Genomic DNA, 17,469 nt, shown 5'->3' on the forward strand with positions numbered 1-17,469 from the left:
TTGACTCTCCAGCCACAGTGGCAGCTCGCCAAAGACACCAACGGGACAGAGGTCTCCTCTCTCACACCCTGCAGGGCGGGGCCCAAAAAACGTGCTCCAAAGCAGGCGAGAGCTGCATACCAGACAGCAGCCACAGTAATGCCTTCCTCCCAAGACCAATGACGGCCCTCCCACCCCGTTGGCAGCCAGGCTGTTCCGGCAGGCCCTCTGCTCAGCTGCTCACACTGTCAGCTGCTTCTGCACAAGACCCAGGGGAAGCCACGGCTGGGGCAACGCTGCTCCCCTGGGAGGCAGGCCTGCAAGGAACGGGGATGGGTGGTGGGGAATCTCAGGCAGAGGAAACTGGGGATGTTGGAAAAGCAGGCCCAGGGGACGGAGGGAGGCCATGCTGGCTGCAGAGGGGACCTTGGGAGAAAGAGAAGGTGGTCCCGAAACCTCCTTACACCCCAGGCTGGTCTCTTCCACGGCTCCTGCAAGCTCCAGCTGATATGACCCCGCTCAGGTCCATAATTCCACTGCAGTCCACTCCATGTCAACCAAACCAAGTGACAGAGACAGAGCATGACACCCATCTCCTGACTGGCCTTCCCGAGACAGTTCTACGGAAGGCTGCTGAAAGCACGCGCAGGGCTGGGCTCCGGCAAGTACTTTGCCAGGTAAATAAGGATCATAAACGGCCAAATGACCTTCCATTTGTTTTCCCCAGTGAGCCAGGCGTGCGACGTCTGCCCACAGGCAGGTCGTCGGGAGGCTGTGAGAGCATCGCTGCTCCCCTCAGAGGAAGGGGTGGTGCCAGTTCGCACATCAACGGACCACACTGATGCTGGTGTCCGCAGAGAAAAGACCTACCTGAACACAGATTTGTGGAGGACTTTTGTGCTGAGAAGGTTAGGCAGAAACTGAACATTTGCTGAGATAAAGCTACACGAGGGGTGTGCCCTTCAGCTCCGGGCCCGTCCTCCTGTGGCAGCTCGAGTCACGGGGGCCCAGCCCAGTGAGGAGTGAGGACTGAGGCACACAGGGTGGGCAGGAGCGGCAGCTCTCACCTGGCACACAGCTGGCTGTTAGGAAGCTGGGCCCCAAAGCGGTTGGCTGGCGGGCGGCGCCACGTGTAATTAATGGAAGCTAATTAATCCCGGGCTCCTCCCCAAGGGGGATTCGGGCCTGCGGCAGCTGCAAACCCTCAGGTACCCGTGGGCCCCACACAGCCCCACTCTGGGGCAGGGAACCTGACATGACTTCTCCGTAGGGGCTTCAAATCCCTACGGAACAGAGATTTTTCAAAAAGGGCTTCCTGGGCATCGTTTCTAAGAGTCTAAATGTGAGAACTAAAAACAGGCCTCCCAGTGCCGTGCACAAATCCTGACCCGGGGTTTGTCCCCGGGCTGTCCCCAGGGTGTCCCCTAGGGTCCTGCTCCCTTGTGAGGACATACATGGAAGGTAGCTGAATGCTGGGCACTAGGTCCCTGGGCTACTCCCGTGGAAAGTTCCAGGAGCACTAGCTCTCCCATGGAGGTTCCATCCCACCTGGCACTCCCCACCGGAGCCACACGCCACCCCCTGGTCCCAGAGGCACCAGCCCTCTTCTCACTTCTGCAGACTCCGTTCCAACTCCCAACCAGCCTGGCGGGGAAGGGTTCCAGGAAGTGTCCTGCGAGAGCTGGGCAATGCTCGTGGAGGGTCTCCTGCTGTCCAGGTCTGGACTGGTAGGGACAGTGGGGAGCTCTCCTTGCACAGGCCCACCTGCTAGGCCACAGCCCCCCAGCCTTAGGGAGTCATCAGGGTATAGAACTGCCAAGAAGTTAAACTGGTCTCAGGCCCTTCCAAGAAACCAAAATTGCACCAAATAGGGTCGTGACACCTCTGCTGACTTTGACATTGCAGATGCACCATAACATAATCCTCCAAGTTTTTGCTCTCTTGGAGTAAGGCCACTTGTGCATCTGTGTCAATGATAACCTAAGGAGGGGCATCACCCTCTGTCCCCCTGGGAACCCCTGCCGGAGGCAGGAGGCTGGCAGCTGCTGAGCAGCCTCAGAGGCTGGTGATGTGCAAGGCAGGCCCGGGGCACTCATGCCTGGGCAGATGATTGTGGCTCGCGAAAGATTTCGGATTTTGAAAAAATAAATATAAATAAATATATTCCAAGCACTCTGTTAAGGGAACAAATGGCAAAGAGAAAACGCTTTCCAGGTATAATGACACTAACATGCCCACAAAGAAACCGCTAAGAAACCCTGTGGAAAGGAGGAGGGAAAGGTGGGAGGGTCAGGCCCAGTGCCCGTTGCTGTGGCGCCCAGGACCTTGTGCCAAAAGTCCCACCAGAGGCACTTGTGGGAGTCTGTTACTTGGTGTTGGGTCTCTGGGGGGCCAGAGGATGCAGTGAGCCTGGGGAGCAAGCCAGAACCACAGCGGGTCGGCTGGGGCGCTGGCCCTGGAGGCAGAGGGAGGATGCCCTGCCTCTGTGGGAAACAAAGGCACTGGTTACGAGGTTAGTGGGGTCATCAGAACAGAAAAGAGGAACAACAGCCCCAGGTGGGGAAATCTCCAGGCAGGGGCCTGGCTCCCACCAGGGAGTTGACAGGGGCCTGGCTCCCACCATCCAGGGAGCCTCCTGGGCTCCTAGAACCTTCAACCCCACCGCCTTGTGGAGATGCCTCTTCTCTGAGCAGAGGAAGAAATGAAGCTTCCAGAGTCCCGGGAGGAGCAGGGAAAGGTCACGAGCCCTGTGTTGTGCAAAAAGAGTTCACTGCCCTGCTCCCCAGGGAAGGGAGTCTGAGGTGTCACTGCCCACCCCAGGGCCGTCACCGGCAAGGCTCGGGAGCCACGCCCTCCGGCAGCACTGGCCAGGGAAGCAGGCCAGCAGCCCAGGAGGACTGTGAGGGAGGAGGGCCGGGGCGCCGGCTTAGCTGGCCCAGGACTTTCGGTTCTCCGGGTTCTTATGGCTCTTGTTGGCCCTCAGCGCTGTGGCGCCCTCTGCCTTGGCCAGAGCCGCCGTCAGGGAGGCCAGGTTGGTGGCGGAGCCGGAGAGGGTGCTGCTCCTTCGGGGCTCAGGGGCGCCCTGCAGCCTGGGCCCCGCGCTGCGCCGCTGCCCTGTGCCCGTTGCTCTGCGCACCCGGCTTGGCCTCACCAGCAGCCCGTGGCCGGGGTTGCACTTGAAGTACTGCTTCCCTCCGATGGAGCCGTCATTCTTACCTGAGGGGAAAAGAGAAGAAGACACAGAGGTGGCTTCCCAGGGCCTCTAGCTCCCTGTCAAACAGATGAGGCCGAGGGCACAGGCTCCCAGGCAGCATGTGCTGGCTGCCGGTGACAGGCACCCCCAGGCAGCCCAGGTGAGGTCGATGCGCCCGTCCTGCCATTTCCCATGGCCAGGTGCAGGCAAGTCAGCAAAGCAGAAGTGGCACCAACCCCACCCTCCTCCAGGGAAGAGACCATTTTCAACCTGGATGGAGGTGGTTGGTGGAATGATTATTTTTCCTGAATCCATTAGATGGAAACTGGCAAATTACCAAATTGTAGCTAGTCAGATGTCATGCTTAATGTGTCAAAATGGAGGAAAGAAGTTTCCTTTGTAAAAACAGAAAATGCATTAAGGTGAAGAATGAACCCAGTGCTCAAGTGGGTAGAGAGAAGAGGATACCTGAGCAAAGGGACCACCCTGACCCCTAAATGTCAGTATCTCATGGTGACAGGTTGGTGGGGAACATGATCTTTGAAGCAAAAACAATCATGAATTGTCTTCACTCACTGCACATCCTAACCTACCCTTCTCTCTTCCCCCGACTCCAAACAGGCCCACCCTCACCACCTCCTCTCTGTCAGCAAGGACCCCTCAGGAGCACCTCTCAGCGCATCTAACAGACCATGTCCCTCACTGCGTGGCCACCGCTAATCCCTCGGCTCCCAGGGCACACCCCCCACCCCTGCCCACCAGCTCCCCACTTCCAGTCTCCCCACTGTCCTCTGCCCACTCACCCCATTTCATTTTCTTCACAGCACTTACTACTATCAAGTGTTAATTATTTCTTCGTTTGTTTACTTGTTTATTTTCTCCCTCCCAAAATGAAAGTCCAGTGAGACCAGGGACTTTGTTTTGCTCCCCAAGGTATCCTTGGAAACCAAGACAGTGATTGCCACATGGTGGGCGCATAATTGTTGAATGAATTCATCTATTTGCTAATTCCCCTTCAATTCTTGAGTCCAACTGCAGATATAAACTTCTCTCCCAATTTCCCTGCACATAATAGCAGACACTTCTTTAAAAAATGTCTGGCCTGTGCTGCATTACTCTTCTAGAACCACTTCCAACTTACAGCATTTTCACAGCAGCCAAAAAGTGGAAACCAACTGATGAATGGATGAACAAAAGGTGGAACTTCCACAGGCTGGAATACTATTTGCCCAGAAAAAGGGATGGAGTGCTGACACAAGTTGTAACCAGATAAACCTTGGAAAATTATGCAGAATGAAAGAAGCCAGTCACAAAAGCCCAGCATATTGTAGGATCCCCTTTATGTGAAAGTCCAGATTAGGACATTGCATATAAATTTAGAGAGATGAAAAACTGATTATTGGTTGGTTAGCTAGGACTTAGGGAGGGAGAGGGCCTTCAAAACAGACATGTGGCTTCTTTCTAGGTTGATGAACCTGTTCTAAGATTAGACTATGGTAGTGATTGCACAACTCTGTAAATCTACTCAGAACCATTAAATTAATTGTACACTTTTAACAGGTAGACTTTACAATATGTGAATTGGTATCAGAGTAAAGCTGTTTTAATAAAAGGAAACATCTAAAGGACAAAGTATTTCCTTAAGTTGTGGCCCTGGTTTTTCAGAAAATGGTGATCTATTTGCTTTTAAGGTGTGCCATTCTGTAATGAGACATAAGAGATCACCTCTTCTGTTCTCAAGCCAAGGCATCCAGCATGCATTCAGGCATCAGTGTTTGCAACCTGAGCAGAAACAGCAGACACAGCTACTGTTACACTGTTACAGTTCAAAAGCAGATGCCTCTGTGACTTAAAAAAAAAAAAAAAAAAAAAAAAAAAAGGCATTTAAATTCATAACCAAATTGATAGTAGCTTTCAATCAATGTCTTAGGTTTCTGAAAAATGTCTGGAGGTTTAACAAAGAGAACACTTAGGTAACTTTCATTCCTGATTTTGAAAAGTGACCTGGAGGCTCAGGGAGGTCAAATGATGTGCCCAAGGGCACATAGCAAGTTCCCCGCAGTGCTGGGACAGGGCCAGTACTCTCCCCCCAGACCACAGTTGGCGAAATCCCCTTAGGAGCCCCGGGAACCATCCCAAACAAGTAGCACTCACCTGAAGGTGAATGTAACTCTACTCCGATCCACGTCCCCTCTTGAAAGTCAGTTGGCCCGATGTACCTCACAATGCCTATCTTGTTGGTGCCCACGGTGACACATTCTCCCTCTTTGAGCCACTCTGGGACTTCGCTGGCTTCTTCAGAATCTGAGGAAACCTCCAGCTTTCCCAGGGCCTGTGTCCCAGCACTGCTGTCGCTCGGCCCCCCGGAGGCCGGCAGGTCCTCCTCAGCACCAGAGGGGCAGCTGGAGTCCCCACCCAGCATGCGCGAGAACGACTTCAGCTCGGAGGTTCGCACCTTCTGGATTCTGAATGGAGACGCCAGAGCAGGCGATTGAGACAGGAGGTCTGGAGGCTGTGGTTTGGAGACATCCAGCTCTAAGCTGGCGGCAGGCTTCACATGGTCCGTGGCTCTTCCGAGCTGCTTGGTGGCTGAGGAAACTTTGCCGCCGCTTTGCTGGCTGGGTGATTCCTTCTGGGGGGCAGGCATGGGGAGATGAGTCAGTGAAGCCCTTGCTTCTTCATTCTGCTTCTCCGAGGAAACTGCTCCCCTGGCCTCGGACGCACCGTTGCTGTTGCCCCAAGCATTTTGCGTTGCCAGGAGTGGCAGGGACAGAAGGCTGCGCTGACCCTCCAACTGGGCAGGAAGATCACTGTCTGCAGTGGGAGCAGCAGATGTAAATGGGAGCTCCGTGTCCGGGGTGGCCAGGCAGAGGGCAGGAGGGGGCGAGCCAGGCGTCTGGCCCCCCACTGCAGCCGCGGCATCAAGGCTAGGGACCAATGCATCGGACAGTGTCGCGGTGGAGACGCTGTGGGAAAAGTACCCACTGGAGGCCTCACTCAGGGGGCTGGGCGGCCCTTCCTGAACTTCGGGGGCCTGGGTGTTGGCAGTGACGGACTGCTGGGGAGGTGCTTTCGTGGGTCTGTCAAACATCTTCACGGGGGCCATCTGCACAGTCACATCAGGAGCCGCACTAATCCCCATGCTCTCTCGGTAAGCCTGAAGCAGGGAAGGGCCAAGAATAAAGGTTAAAATTCAAAGTCAGCTGCTCATTTCCAAAAGAATTCAGACAGATCTTGTGGTCAGTTGAAACATTACAGCTTTGACAGTGAAAAGAGCGCTGCCGTGCACCTGGGCAGACCGGGTGCCAGTTCTGTTCCACCACTTCCGTCCGGGTGACCCCAGTTTTTTCCGCAGCAAACACTGAGGAGCCCGCACTCTGCACTATGCTGAGCACCAAGCAAACAGTCACCCACCTGCTCGCTGCCTGAGATAGAGTGACTTATAATAAGAAATACATATTTGGCCTTCATCCTGTTTCTGCCACAGAGCTCTGGAACCCTTGGAGTTTCCTAAGTGGTAAGAGTGATAAAGGCGTTTTGATATTCCTAACAAGCCCCTTCCAACAACATCTGAGTTCATGTTAATGAGGTGACTCTGGGCCTGCACCTAAGGATGGGGGCTGGTTGCCAGGGCAACCCACCTTGTGATTTGAGCTTCAGCCCCACAGCCAACCTCCAGGGAGGGAAGAGGGGCTGAAGGTGAGCTAATCACTAATTGCCAATGATTTAATCAATCATTCCTATGTAATAAAGCCTCCACAAAAACCAAGAGGGACAGGCTCCTGGGAGCTGCTGGTTTGGTGAACACATGGAGGTATGGGGAGAGTGTTGCACACAGGGAGGGCATTAAAAGTCCACGCCTTCTCCCCACACCTGGCCCTATGCACCTCTTCCACGTGGCTGTTCCCCAGTGGTATCCCTTGTAATAAACTGGTGATCTAGTAAGTAAAATGTTTCTCTTGAGTTGTGTGAACCATTCTGACAAATTAATCAAACCCAAGTAGAGGTTCATTGGAACCCCTTATCTACAGCTGGTTGATCAGAAGCACAGGTGACCGACCACCTGGACTTGGGACTGATACTCAAAGCAGGGACATTCTTGTGGGCCTGAGCCCTTAACCCATGGGCTTTGATGCCATCTCCAGGGAAGACGGTGTCAGAATTAAGTTGAACACTCAGCTGCTGTGGGACAAGGGCTTGGTGGTGGGAAAGAAGACTACTCGACGGCCATGTAGTAGGGTCAGTGAGGCATGGCAAGGTCCTTACCACAGGGTGCAGCACACAATAGGTGCACATTAAATCTCGATTCCCTCCCTACCCACCAGCATCCCCAGCCTCCCGGCATTCAGGCTAAGCACCCTGCTCTGATGGAAACAGATCCTCCTGCCCACCACCAACTTCACGAGGGACTGAGAGAATCACTAGAAGCCAGAAGAATACTTTCTCCTGCAAAGTTGAAATGAGGATCTCCGTGAAGGGTGTGGATGTGCCTCAACACAGCTTCGCCAGTGCTGCCAGGAATGACCCTTGGGCCTGGTGGCTAGCTTGTGGCTCCTGGCCGGGAGTCAGGTGAAAGAAGAGGAGACAGGCTGCCTGCAGGCTGGTCCCATGTCATGGTTCGGGGGCCCTCTGGTCCAGGGAGATGCAGGCCAGGCAGTAACCTCCCCTGCAGTGAAGGGGGGCTGAGCGTGGAAGGAGCCGCAGAGGCTGGCTTCCCCATCTCGTATGACTTGTCTGCCTCACTCTGACAGAGACACACAAAGCCCCATCCCCTGGGGAATGACGACAGCCACTGCTCGTCCACATTCTACTGGTTCTGAGGTGCTCCTAGGGTGCTCTTTCAGTGATAACTGAAGCCATTTGAAGAAGTTAGCAGATTATCTCTCTATTCCTGATTCACAATGACAGGGGTAAGAGAGAAGGCAGGAACAGGGAATGGGGTTGGTGCTCTGGAGAAGGATGCCGTTCAGAAAAAGAAATATGTTTTCCAATATTTACGGAAAGATTATTTATATTACAGGAATGGCCATTTTCCATTTGAAATACAGGATTTATTTGAACTGGGAAACAGCTGAGATCTATAAGTCTCTTACAGTTACTTGGCTTAACTCAGCAGTCTGATAAATCATGCATTTTCACGTGAATTGTCATTTATATTCCTGTCTCCAGAGGCCCTCCTTTCCCCACAAGGCACACTTTCAGGGTACGAAATTAACGGCACCTCTTGAGATTAACAGCCCATTTTTGTGATGGATCTCCAGGCTGCAAAATTTACTAAATCCAATAGATCAATAACTGTCACCAACATAAATACTCTAAAAGATTAGGCAATCCTTCAATCATTTTTCTTTTGCAACTTGTACATGTTTTATTTATCCTTTTCTATTTTATTTTTAATATCACTGACCAGGCAGGGAAGAATATACAAACAAAACTACCAGAGTCTAGAATCTGCACAGGAACTGTGGTTCTGAAATAGTACATGTTCCCTATTCTCCGATGGTAACACTGCATCATTGCCACACGGACAGCTGTCTGCAAATGGCCAGCTCAGTCCTGTCCTGAGGAGGTGACAGTCCAGTGACAGTGGCTTGGATTTCCCTGGTCATTATCCCATTTGCCTCCACATGAATCCTTCGATGTAGGCCGGCAAGTACTACCATATGCATTTTACAACATGGCCCAGAGAGGTTAAAGGATTTATCTAAAGTCTCCAGTAAGTGACAACCAGGGATCAGAGGTCAGATCCACAGTGACAAAAGGGACCAAAGGTGGCAGAAGGCAAGCGCTGATTGCTCGGTTCTTTCCTGCTGAGCCTGAGCACAGCCTCAGATTCCTTCCGTTACAGCACTGCAGGAAGCCGCTCCCACTTGACTGGAGTTGATATGTGAGTGGAAACCGTCTCCCCCCATCTGTGGGTTATTCCCTTACCGCTGACACTTCCAGAGCTGCCCTGAGCCACAGAGGCTGTCACAGGTCTGGTGCCCTCACCCGTGAAAGACGTGGTCTCCCTCTGTCCCACTGGCCTTGGGATCCCAATCCTGCCTCAGCAAAATAACAAACACAACTCACAGGGGACAGGGTTGGCGGGGGGGGGGGGGGGGGGGGGGGGGGGGGGGGGGGGTGGTTGGTGCACATGAACATCAAATATGTTCTGGATTGAAAAGGGCCTTTTTAGAAAGGAGTGAATCCGTGGAGGTCTGAGTTCTCTTTCAAATCATTTGCCCTTTTTGGCCGTTGTTTTAATAAATAAAATTTTCCGATAAAGATACAGCCCTTCCTAAGAGAATGAACGCACAGTGGGAGAAAATAGATTTGCTATTCATAAGATGAGAAGTGCTGTTCATCTGTGGGAGATCATAAGAGACTATTTTCTCCCCAGTTTAGCATTAGTCTTTTCACGCTGATATCATGAATCAGAATGAAATGTAAAACTGAGAATTAAGCAAACACTCAGGATAAGGAGATTGTTCTGTTTATAGAAATCGCCTTTGCCTAGCAGTGGGCTATTAAAGCAGCAGACTACATTAGCAGTCAAGCACCTAAAAGTTTAGCAATCATATGATTAACAAGTTGAAAATAGAAAAGTAGAACAAGGAAAATATAGAGGGAGAAGACAGTGACCTATATTATAGCTAATTATCAAAACGGGAACACTAAAATGAAAAACCCATGGGTGTGGACTCAAAAATTAGAGCCTTGGGGCCACCCACCACATGTGGGACAGCCACCAGCAAAGGTGCCACCTCCGCCCGACTAACTCACCTCCACCATTCTGGGCGTCCCCACGTCCGGGAAGGCAGACTGCACCATGATTCGGGGCACGGGCTGAGAAAACAAGTGAACAGGCAGGCGTAAGGGACCAAGAGAAGCAGAGAGATCACCACAGAAGGTTTTAATTGAACAGACGGGACAGCCCATCAGGAGGACGCACTCAACGTGAACTTTTACACCTTCAGGAATTCTAACAAGTCCCTGCCAGTTAGGCATGCCAAGGCTAGTGGCGCCACACTCCACAGGGAAGTGTAGGAAATACGGAGCACAGCGAGCATGTATACCCCAGTTGGCAACACAGGACACATGCTAAAAACCACACCATAGATGGCACACCTACACACTCACAGGCTCCCTCTCCACTCACATATGGAGCCTGTTTGTCAAGGGCTGTTCTGCACATACTAGTGTTGCAGGACTCTAGAGAGAAATGGTTGGGACAGGAAAGGCTTCAGGCAGGAAGTGGGACACGAAGCAAGCCTTGATGGCCAGGGAGAAGTGGTGCCCAAGCATCGTCACAGGAAGTGAGGAGTAAGGAAGCTGGTCGGGCTAGCACACAAGTCTGGGGCATAAAACACAGCAGGACAGACATGTGGATAGAGGCTTTGGTGTCTGCAGCTACCCTCATCAGGTAATGACAAAAACCACCACAGGTGCCTGAGTGGAGAAAGCAGAAGCTTGAGGAGATGGATCTGGTGGTAGAAGGCAAACTGATTGGAGAAATATTTAAAGGCTAAGGTAGACAAATTACGATGAGACTCCAGCAACAGAGCAGATATGAGGGGTAAGAGCCTGAATTAATGGGTGTCAGCAACAGCACAAGGAAGGACTCATTACTTATGGACATGTGGTTCAAGGAACATTAAAAAAAAACCCAAAACAGTGAAAAAATAATTAGCACCAGGATAAGGAAAACGTATGTCAAAAGAAGGAGCTGGTAACTGCAGAGGGGAAGAAATCAGATATTCCTTTAGTAGCTGCTGGGTTTACAGACGTGATTCTCTCAAAGAAACCAAGAATCCACCACTTCTGCCTTTATTCCAACAATCAACCTCTGGCCCCTTCCCAGGTCTCCCTGTTCCAATGCAAGAGTCTGGACCTTGCCTCAGAATGCTCAGCCCCAAGAGGGCTCCATCCTGGCACCACAAACAAACCCCCAGGAGGAGCCAAAATTGGGCATCACAGTTTGTTTCCGTACAGTATGAGTGTCCTTTCTCTTCTTGGATCCAAAAGGAGAAGCAGCAAACCACGGATCTACTACCTGACCTAAACTGCCTAGACATGTAGACTTCATATCTCCCCAATTTCCTTCTGACCCCCTTCGGACCCCAGGTCCTCCCAGTTCCCAAGATGTATCTGGGTGCCTGAGGCTTCTCTGCCATAAAGATGCTCTCTGGACAGGGGTGCTAGGTGCTCATCGATTAAGTGTCTGACTTCGGCTCAGGTCACGATCTCATGGTTTGTGGGTTCAAGCCCCACGTTGGCCTCTGTGCTGACAGCTCAGAGCCTGGAGCCTGCTTTGGATTCTGTGTCTCCCTCTCTCTCTGCTCCTCTCCCACTTCTTCTCTCTCAAAAATAAATAAATGTTAAAAAAAAATTTTTTTTAAAGATGCTCTGGACAGTGTACAGGCACTAAGACTGGATGGCCAAAGTCCTGCTTCCTACTAAGCAGCCCAAACTCTTACCTGAAGGGAGAGGGGCCCACTTGGAACAAGATGGCTCACTTAGGAGGTGAACCTGAGTTCACAGCATCAAATAACAGCATTTTAGCAAAGAGTACCACGTTTTAGCAAAGGGTACTGCTGTAACCATGCTTTGCGACTGCCTTTGGGAGAAAAGAGCTAGAAGGGATTAATTCTGCTGAAGGTAAGGGGGATGGTGGTGGGATCTCAGAAAAGGCAGAGAGGACAGGCACTTAAGAAACGGTGGGAGGTAAGTCTAAACACATGGAAGAACCTAGGGATAAACTAAAGGAAAGTACACTTTACCCTGCAACACTGGGGAGCCACCAGGGGCTAATGGCCAGGGAGAGCTAGCATCAGAGGTACGTTTAAGACAATGTGAGGGGCACCTCAGTGGCTCAGTCAGTTGAGCATCCAATGTCCAACTCTTGATTTTGGCTGAGGTCATGATTTCATGGTTCATGGGATCAAGCCCTGCGTTGGGGTCTGTGCTGACAGCATGAAGCCTGCTTGGGACTCTCTCTCTCCCTCTCTTTATGCCCCTTCTCCACTCATGTTCTCTCTCTCTCTAAAAATAAATAAACTTAAAAAAAAAGAAAGAAAGAAAGAAAGAAAGAAAGAAAGAAAGAAAGAAAGAAAGAAAGACAGACAGACAATGTGAGTGGAAGAGAATGAAGGAGAATATCCTGGTGGGGGAAAGGCAGCTGCACGTGATGAGGGCCTCAACCACAAGACCTTCCAGCCTTTCCTTGGATTCCTGGACCAGGAAAGCCTCTCCCCTCAACTCACACAACACATCACTCCCCCATCCCTCACAGCACCTAGCCAGTTCTCTCTCACAGGAATCTCCATTTCTCCACTCTACTGTCAACTCAGTAGACAGTGATACTCGAGTTATTTCCAAGCAAGTATCCTCCACCCTGCTTTACAGTCTTTGAATATAGGGGCTACTGTCTGTATTTTTATATTTACTTTCTCCCATAGTATCTAAAGTTACCCCTGGTACCCAGGGCCCAATGTCATGGCTATAGGCCACTAAGCTGAGACCTCACATCTTCCTCTCACAAGCTTCCTGTCATAGTCAGTCACCCCCATTGGCCATTTCATCAAGAAACACATCTGCTTCATAAACAGGCCCACCCCGACTCCACCAGTCAGATGACGGGGGTGCAGAGCAGGACACTGGACACACAAAAAATAGTGTCAAAAATAAGATGGGATCAGGTCTGAGCAGGGTCCTCAGTGTAATGTCAAGTACTTTGCACACACCTACTTTTCTGGTTCACATGCTACCCACTCATGATGCCCGCTCTGTGGGAAGCCAGGCAGTGGTGGCTGCCAGAAAACCGACTCTGGCCGAGTAAGCGTCAGGTAGATATTTCTCCACCAGAGGACTCTGAGAGGTACGTGCAAATGACGGTAGGGTATGGGCATACAAGCTTGGCCATGTATTCATTTTTTTGATATTTTTTTTCTTTTTGTTTTAAAGTTTATTTATTTTGAGAGAGAGAGTAGGGGAGGGGCAGAGACAGAAGAGGGGAGAGGGTGGGAGGAGCGGCAGAGAGAGACAGAGAGAGAGAGAGAGAGAGAGAGAGAGAGAGAGAGAGAGAGAATCCCAAGCAGGCTCCACACTGCCAGAGTGAATCCCAATGTGGGGCACAAACCCATGAACCGTGATATCATGACCTGAGCCAAAACCAAGAGTCAGACACTTAACCGACTGAGGCACCTATAACTGTTACTGAAACTAGATGATGAGCACACAGGGGTTCACTGTGGTATCCTCTCTACTTTTAGGTATTTCAAATGTTTCCATAAAGCTGTCCTACATGAAGGAGATAACTGGGACTCTGATTCAATGTCCAAATTCAGTTCAACAAAGACTCAGGTATTGGCACAAAAACAGACACATAGACCAATGGAATAGAATAGAGAACCCAGAATGGGACCCACAAATGTATGGCCAACTAATCTTTGACAAAGCAGAAAAGAGTATCCAATGGAAAACAGTCTCTTTAACAAATGGTACTGGGAGAACTGGACAGCAACATGCAGAAGAATGAAACTAGACCACTTTCTTACACCATACACAAAAATAAACTCAAAATGGATGAAGGACCTGAATGTGAGACAGGAAACCATCAAAACCCTAGAGGAGAAAGCAGGAAAAAACCTCTTTGACCTTAGCCACAGCAATTTCTTACTCAACACATCTCCAAAGGCAAGGGAATTAAAAGCAAAAATGAACTATTGGGACCTCACCAAGATAAAAAGCTTCTGCACTGCAAAGGAAACAACCAACAAAACTAAAAGGCAACCGACAGAATGGGAAAAAAGATTTGCAAATGACATATCGGATAAAGAGCTAGTATCCAAAATCTATAAAGAACTCACCAAACTCCACACCCGAAAAACAAATAATCCAGTGAAGAAATGGGCAGACGACATGAATAGACACTTTTCCAAAGAAGACATCCAGATGGTCAACAGACACGTGAAAAGTTGCTCAATGTCACTCCTCACCAGGGAAATACAAATCAAAACCATACTGAGATACCACCTCACACCGGTCAGAGTGGCTAAAATGAACAAATCAGGAAACTATAGATGCTGGAGAGGATGTGGAGAAACGGGAACCCTCCTGCACTGTTGATGGGAATGCAAACTGGTGCAGCCACTCTGGAAAACAGCATGGAGATTCCTCAAAAAATTAAAAATAGACCTACCCTATGACCCAGTAATAGCACTGCTAGGGATTTACCCAAGGGCTACAGGAGTGCTGATGCATAGGGGCACTTGTACCCCAATGTTTATAGCAGCACTTTCAACAATAGCCAAATTATGGAAAGAGCCTAAATGTCCATCAACTGACGAATGGATAAAGAAGATGTGGTTTATATATACAATGGAATACTACTTGGCAATGAGAAAGAATGAAATCTGGCCATTTGCAGTAACATGGATAGAACTGGAGGGTATTATGCTAAGTGAAATAAGTCAGTCAAAGAAAGATACCCTATGTTTTCACTCATATGTGGATCTTGAGAAACTTAAGACCATGGGGGAGGAGAAGGGGAAAAAAAAGTTACAGAGAGGGAGGGAGGCAAACCATAAGAGACTCTTAAATACAGAGAACAAACTGAAGGTTGATGGGGGGTAGGGGAGAAGGGAAAGTGGGTGATGGGCACTGAGCACTGAGGAGGGCACCTGTTGGGATGAGCACTGGGTGTTGTATGGAAACCAATTTGACAATAAACTATATTAAAAAAAAAAAAAGACCTGAGCTGAGATCAAGAGTCTGTTGCTTAACCAACTGAGCCATCCAGGTGCCCGTCTATTATTTTTAATTAGCTTGAGGTTAAAAATAAGAAATTAAGTGGCTTGCATAAAAAAAAAAGTTTATTTGAGAGTGGGGGAGGGGCAGAGACAGAAGGGAGGGAGGGAGGGAGGAAGGAGGGGCAGAGAGAGAGAGAGAGAGAGAGAGAGAGAGAGAGAGAGAGAGAATCCCAAGCAGGCTCCACACTGTCCGAGTGAAACCTGATGTGGGGCTCAAATCCATAAATCGTGAGATCATGACCTGAGCCAAAACCAAGAGTCAGACACTTAACCGACTGAGCCACCCAGGCACCCATAATTGTTACTGAGACAAGGTGACGAGCACACAGGGACTCACTGTAGTATCCTCTCTACTTTTATGTATTTCAAATGTTTCCATAAAGCTGTCCTACATGAAGGAGATAACTGGGACTCTGATTCAATGTCCAAATTCAGTTCAACAAACACTCAGGTCTGGTTGTGCAGGTTGCTGCGACAAGCGCTGTGAGGAACACAAAGGTCACAAAGTCACAGGCTTTGCTCTCAACAGACTGGCAAGGACATGTATGCAAATAACTGAAACATCAAGGAAAATGATAGATATTAGAATCAAAGTTTCAAACGCAGAGAAAATTCAGAGTAGAAGGAATGATAAATGAAACAGGTCTAGAATACCCTCATGAGGGCGATTTTACTTTGAGACAGGCCTTGAAGACTGAGTGGCTTTCCTGGGGCAGGAGGACACTTTCAACATGAAGAATGACATGGCAAAGGAGCTGCTCTCTGAGTCTGATCTGTTCCCTCTACTGCCACCTCTGCCCCAAGAAAAGCTACTCAATCTTCCAGGAGGTCTTGGGGAAGAGAGAATGATCTAGAGTGACCCACATCGGGCAGAGGGAAGCAGGTTAGGGTGGTGTTCAGGAGGCCTTGTGAGCTCATGGCTGATTTTCACCCACAGGAATGAGCTATTAAAGGTACCGAATGAGCAGTGATAAGAGCTACATGTAGACAAGATTAATCCTGAACCAGGGGAGATACGAAGCTTGAAGAGATCAATCAAGAAGTTGCTTCAGTGGTTTGGTGGAGAGTCAATAAGTCAATAACTTGGATGGTAAGAGAAAAAGGAAATGGAAATTTGGAGATATGAGGGAGACTACTGAACACTTGGAAACAACCGTCGGGGGAGGCTGGGGAAACAGAGTCAAAGGATGATGCCCAGAAAGGATGGATATCAGGGAGGAGGGTAAACAGTGGTATTAGCAGAATCAGTGTCTGTTTGTGTACACGTGTGCACACCTGTGCATGTGCCTATGTGTGGGGGGCAGGGGGCACCCAGCTTTCTGTATTTGGTGATGGCCTGTGATGAATACAAGAACTTCATTAAGGATACCAAAAATACCTACAAAGTGTACTGAAATCTTAAGTGTGCCATTTGTCCTTCACACATAAGAGCTCAAATTTTCAAATGTGTATTGTTTGCATTTTAATGCTCTTTTACATATCCCTTGTGCAGGCAGTTGCCTCCTATTTCAGGAGCTCAAAACATTTCAGATCATAAGTTCATTAATCCTTACGACACATCTGGCAACTATTAATAAAAATGACTGCAAAGTATTTTGCAGCTATAAATATTAAGGAGAAGTCCCATGAGGCAAGTGAATAGAAGTGTAATTATCTACATCTCACACTACAGAAACCAAGGCTCAGAGACATTCACCTAATGGTTAAATGCATCCAGGCTACCCCATGAGTCAGTGACAGAGATGGAAAAGGACTGACTTCTCAAGCACCAGCTGAACCTGCAATCGTGCTGTCTGCTGAGCATCACTGAAACTTAACAGATGAGTAGGTTACAAGCAAGAGAACCGCTTAGAAGTATTTCACGGAAAAGATGAGGGTCACTTGCCATATCATAGCCCATCATTTTTTAACTCTGGTTTTCACATGCCACGTGAACGAAGAAAATAGGGAAGATCAACTCAGAATTTCAACTAGGCATAAGACTTACTGGGAGGCCCCCTTGCCTAAAAGAATATAAAGGTTTAACATCTTGGCAACACGTACAGACCCTCACTTCTCCATGAGGCTGCACCTTCTCCTCACTTGTTAGGCTAACTCCACTCTGTACTGACTCCACTGCTCTGTCAGAGCCTTCCCTGCACTCTTCTTTCTCCCTAGGCAAAGATTTCTTCCTGGTGCGCAGCCAGTCATGTTTGTCTCAGCTAGAGCACACCTTCACCATGTCAGTCAGCCTCAGACATACACAGACTACAGCATCTACAACATCATCCTATTTGGCTTTCTGAAGGGTAGGCATTATGGCTCAATCATCTCTGTATTCCCATACAGAGGAGAATAACTCCATGTTTGCTGAATGAATACATACATAAATGAACAAATTAATTACCTAAGTGACATGAAGAAGGCCAAACTATACAGTTACAGACAATCTGGAAAAGATTAGACATGCTGAAATTTGGGCACAAGGGTAGGTAGGGGGGAGAAAAAATATTTAAAAAAATTTTT

The 17,469-nt window shown here is 49.3% G+C and overlaps 1 protein-coding gene across 3 annotated transcripts in view; it reads right to left on the minus strand.

The window, feature by feature from the left end:
- Nucleotides 1–2,138: 2,138 nt before the first annotated feature.
- KIF13B (kinesin family member 13B) overlaps nt 2,139–17,469 on the minus strand; it is a 199,270-nt gene continuing 183,939 nt past the window's right edge. For all 3 annotated transcript variants that reach the window (XM_042983548.1, XM_042983549.1, XM_042983547.1), the window contains 3 exons: nt 9,938–10,000; nt 5,327–6,329; nt 2,139–3,195 (listed from right to left, as the gene is read on the minus strand). In XM_042983548.1, coding sequence (XP_042839482.1) covers nt 2,906–3,195; nt 5,327–6,329; nt 9,938–10,000 — 1,356 coding nt within the window. In that variant the 3' untranslated portion in view covers nt 2,139–2,905. The remainder of the gene's footprint in view (nt 3,196–5,326; nt 6,330–9,937; nt 10,001–17,469) is intronic.

The sequence above is a fragment of the Panthera tigris genome, chromosome B1 (genome assembly GCF_018350195.1).
Source record: "Panthera tigris isolate Pti1 chromosome B1, P.tigris_Pti1_mat1.1, whole genome shotgun sequence".
Classification (NCBI taxonomy): domain Eukaryota; kingdom Metazoa; phylum Chordata; class Mammalia; order Carnivora; family Felidae; genus Panthera; species Panthera tigris.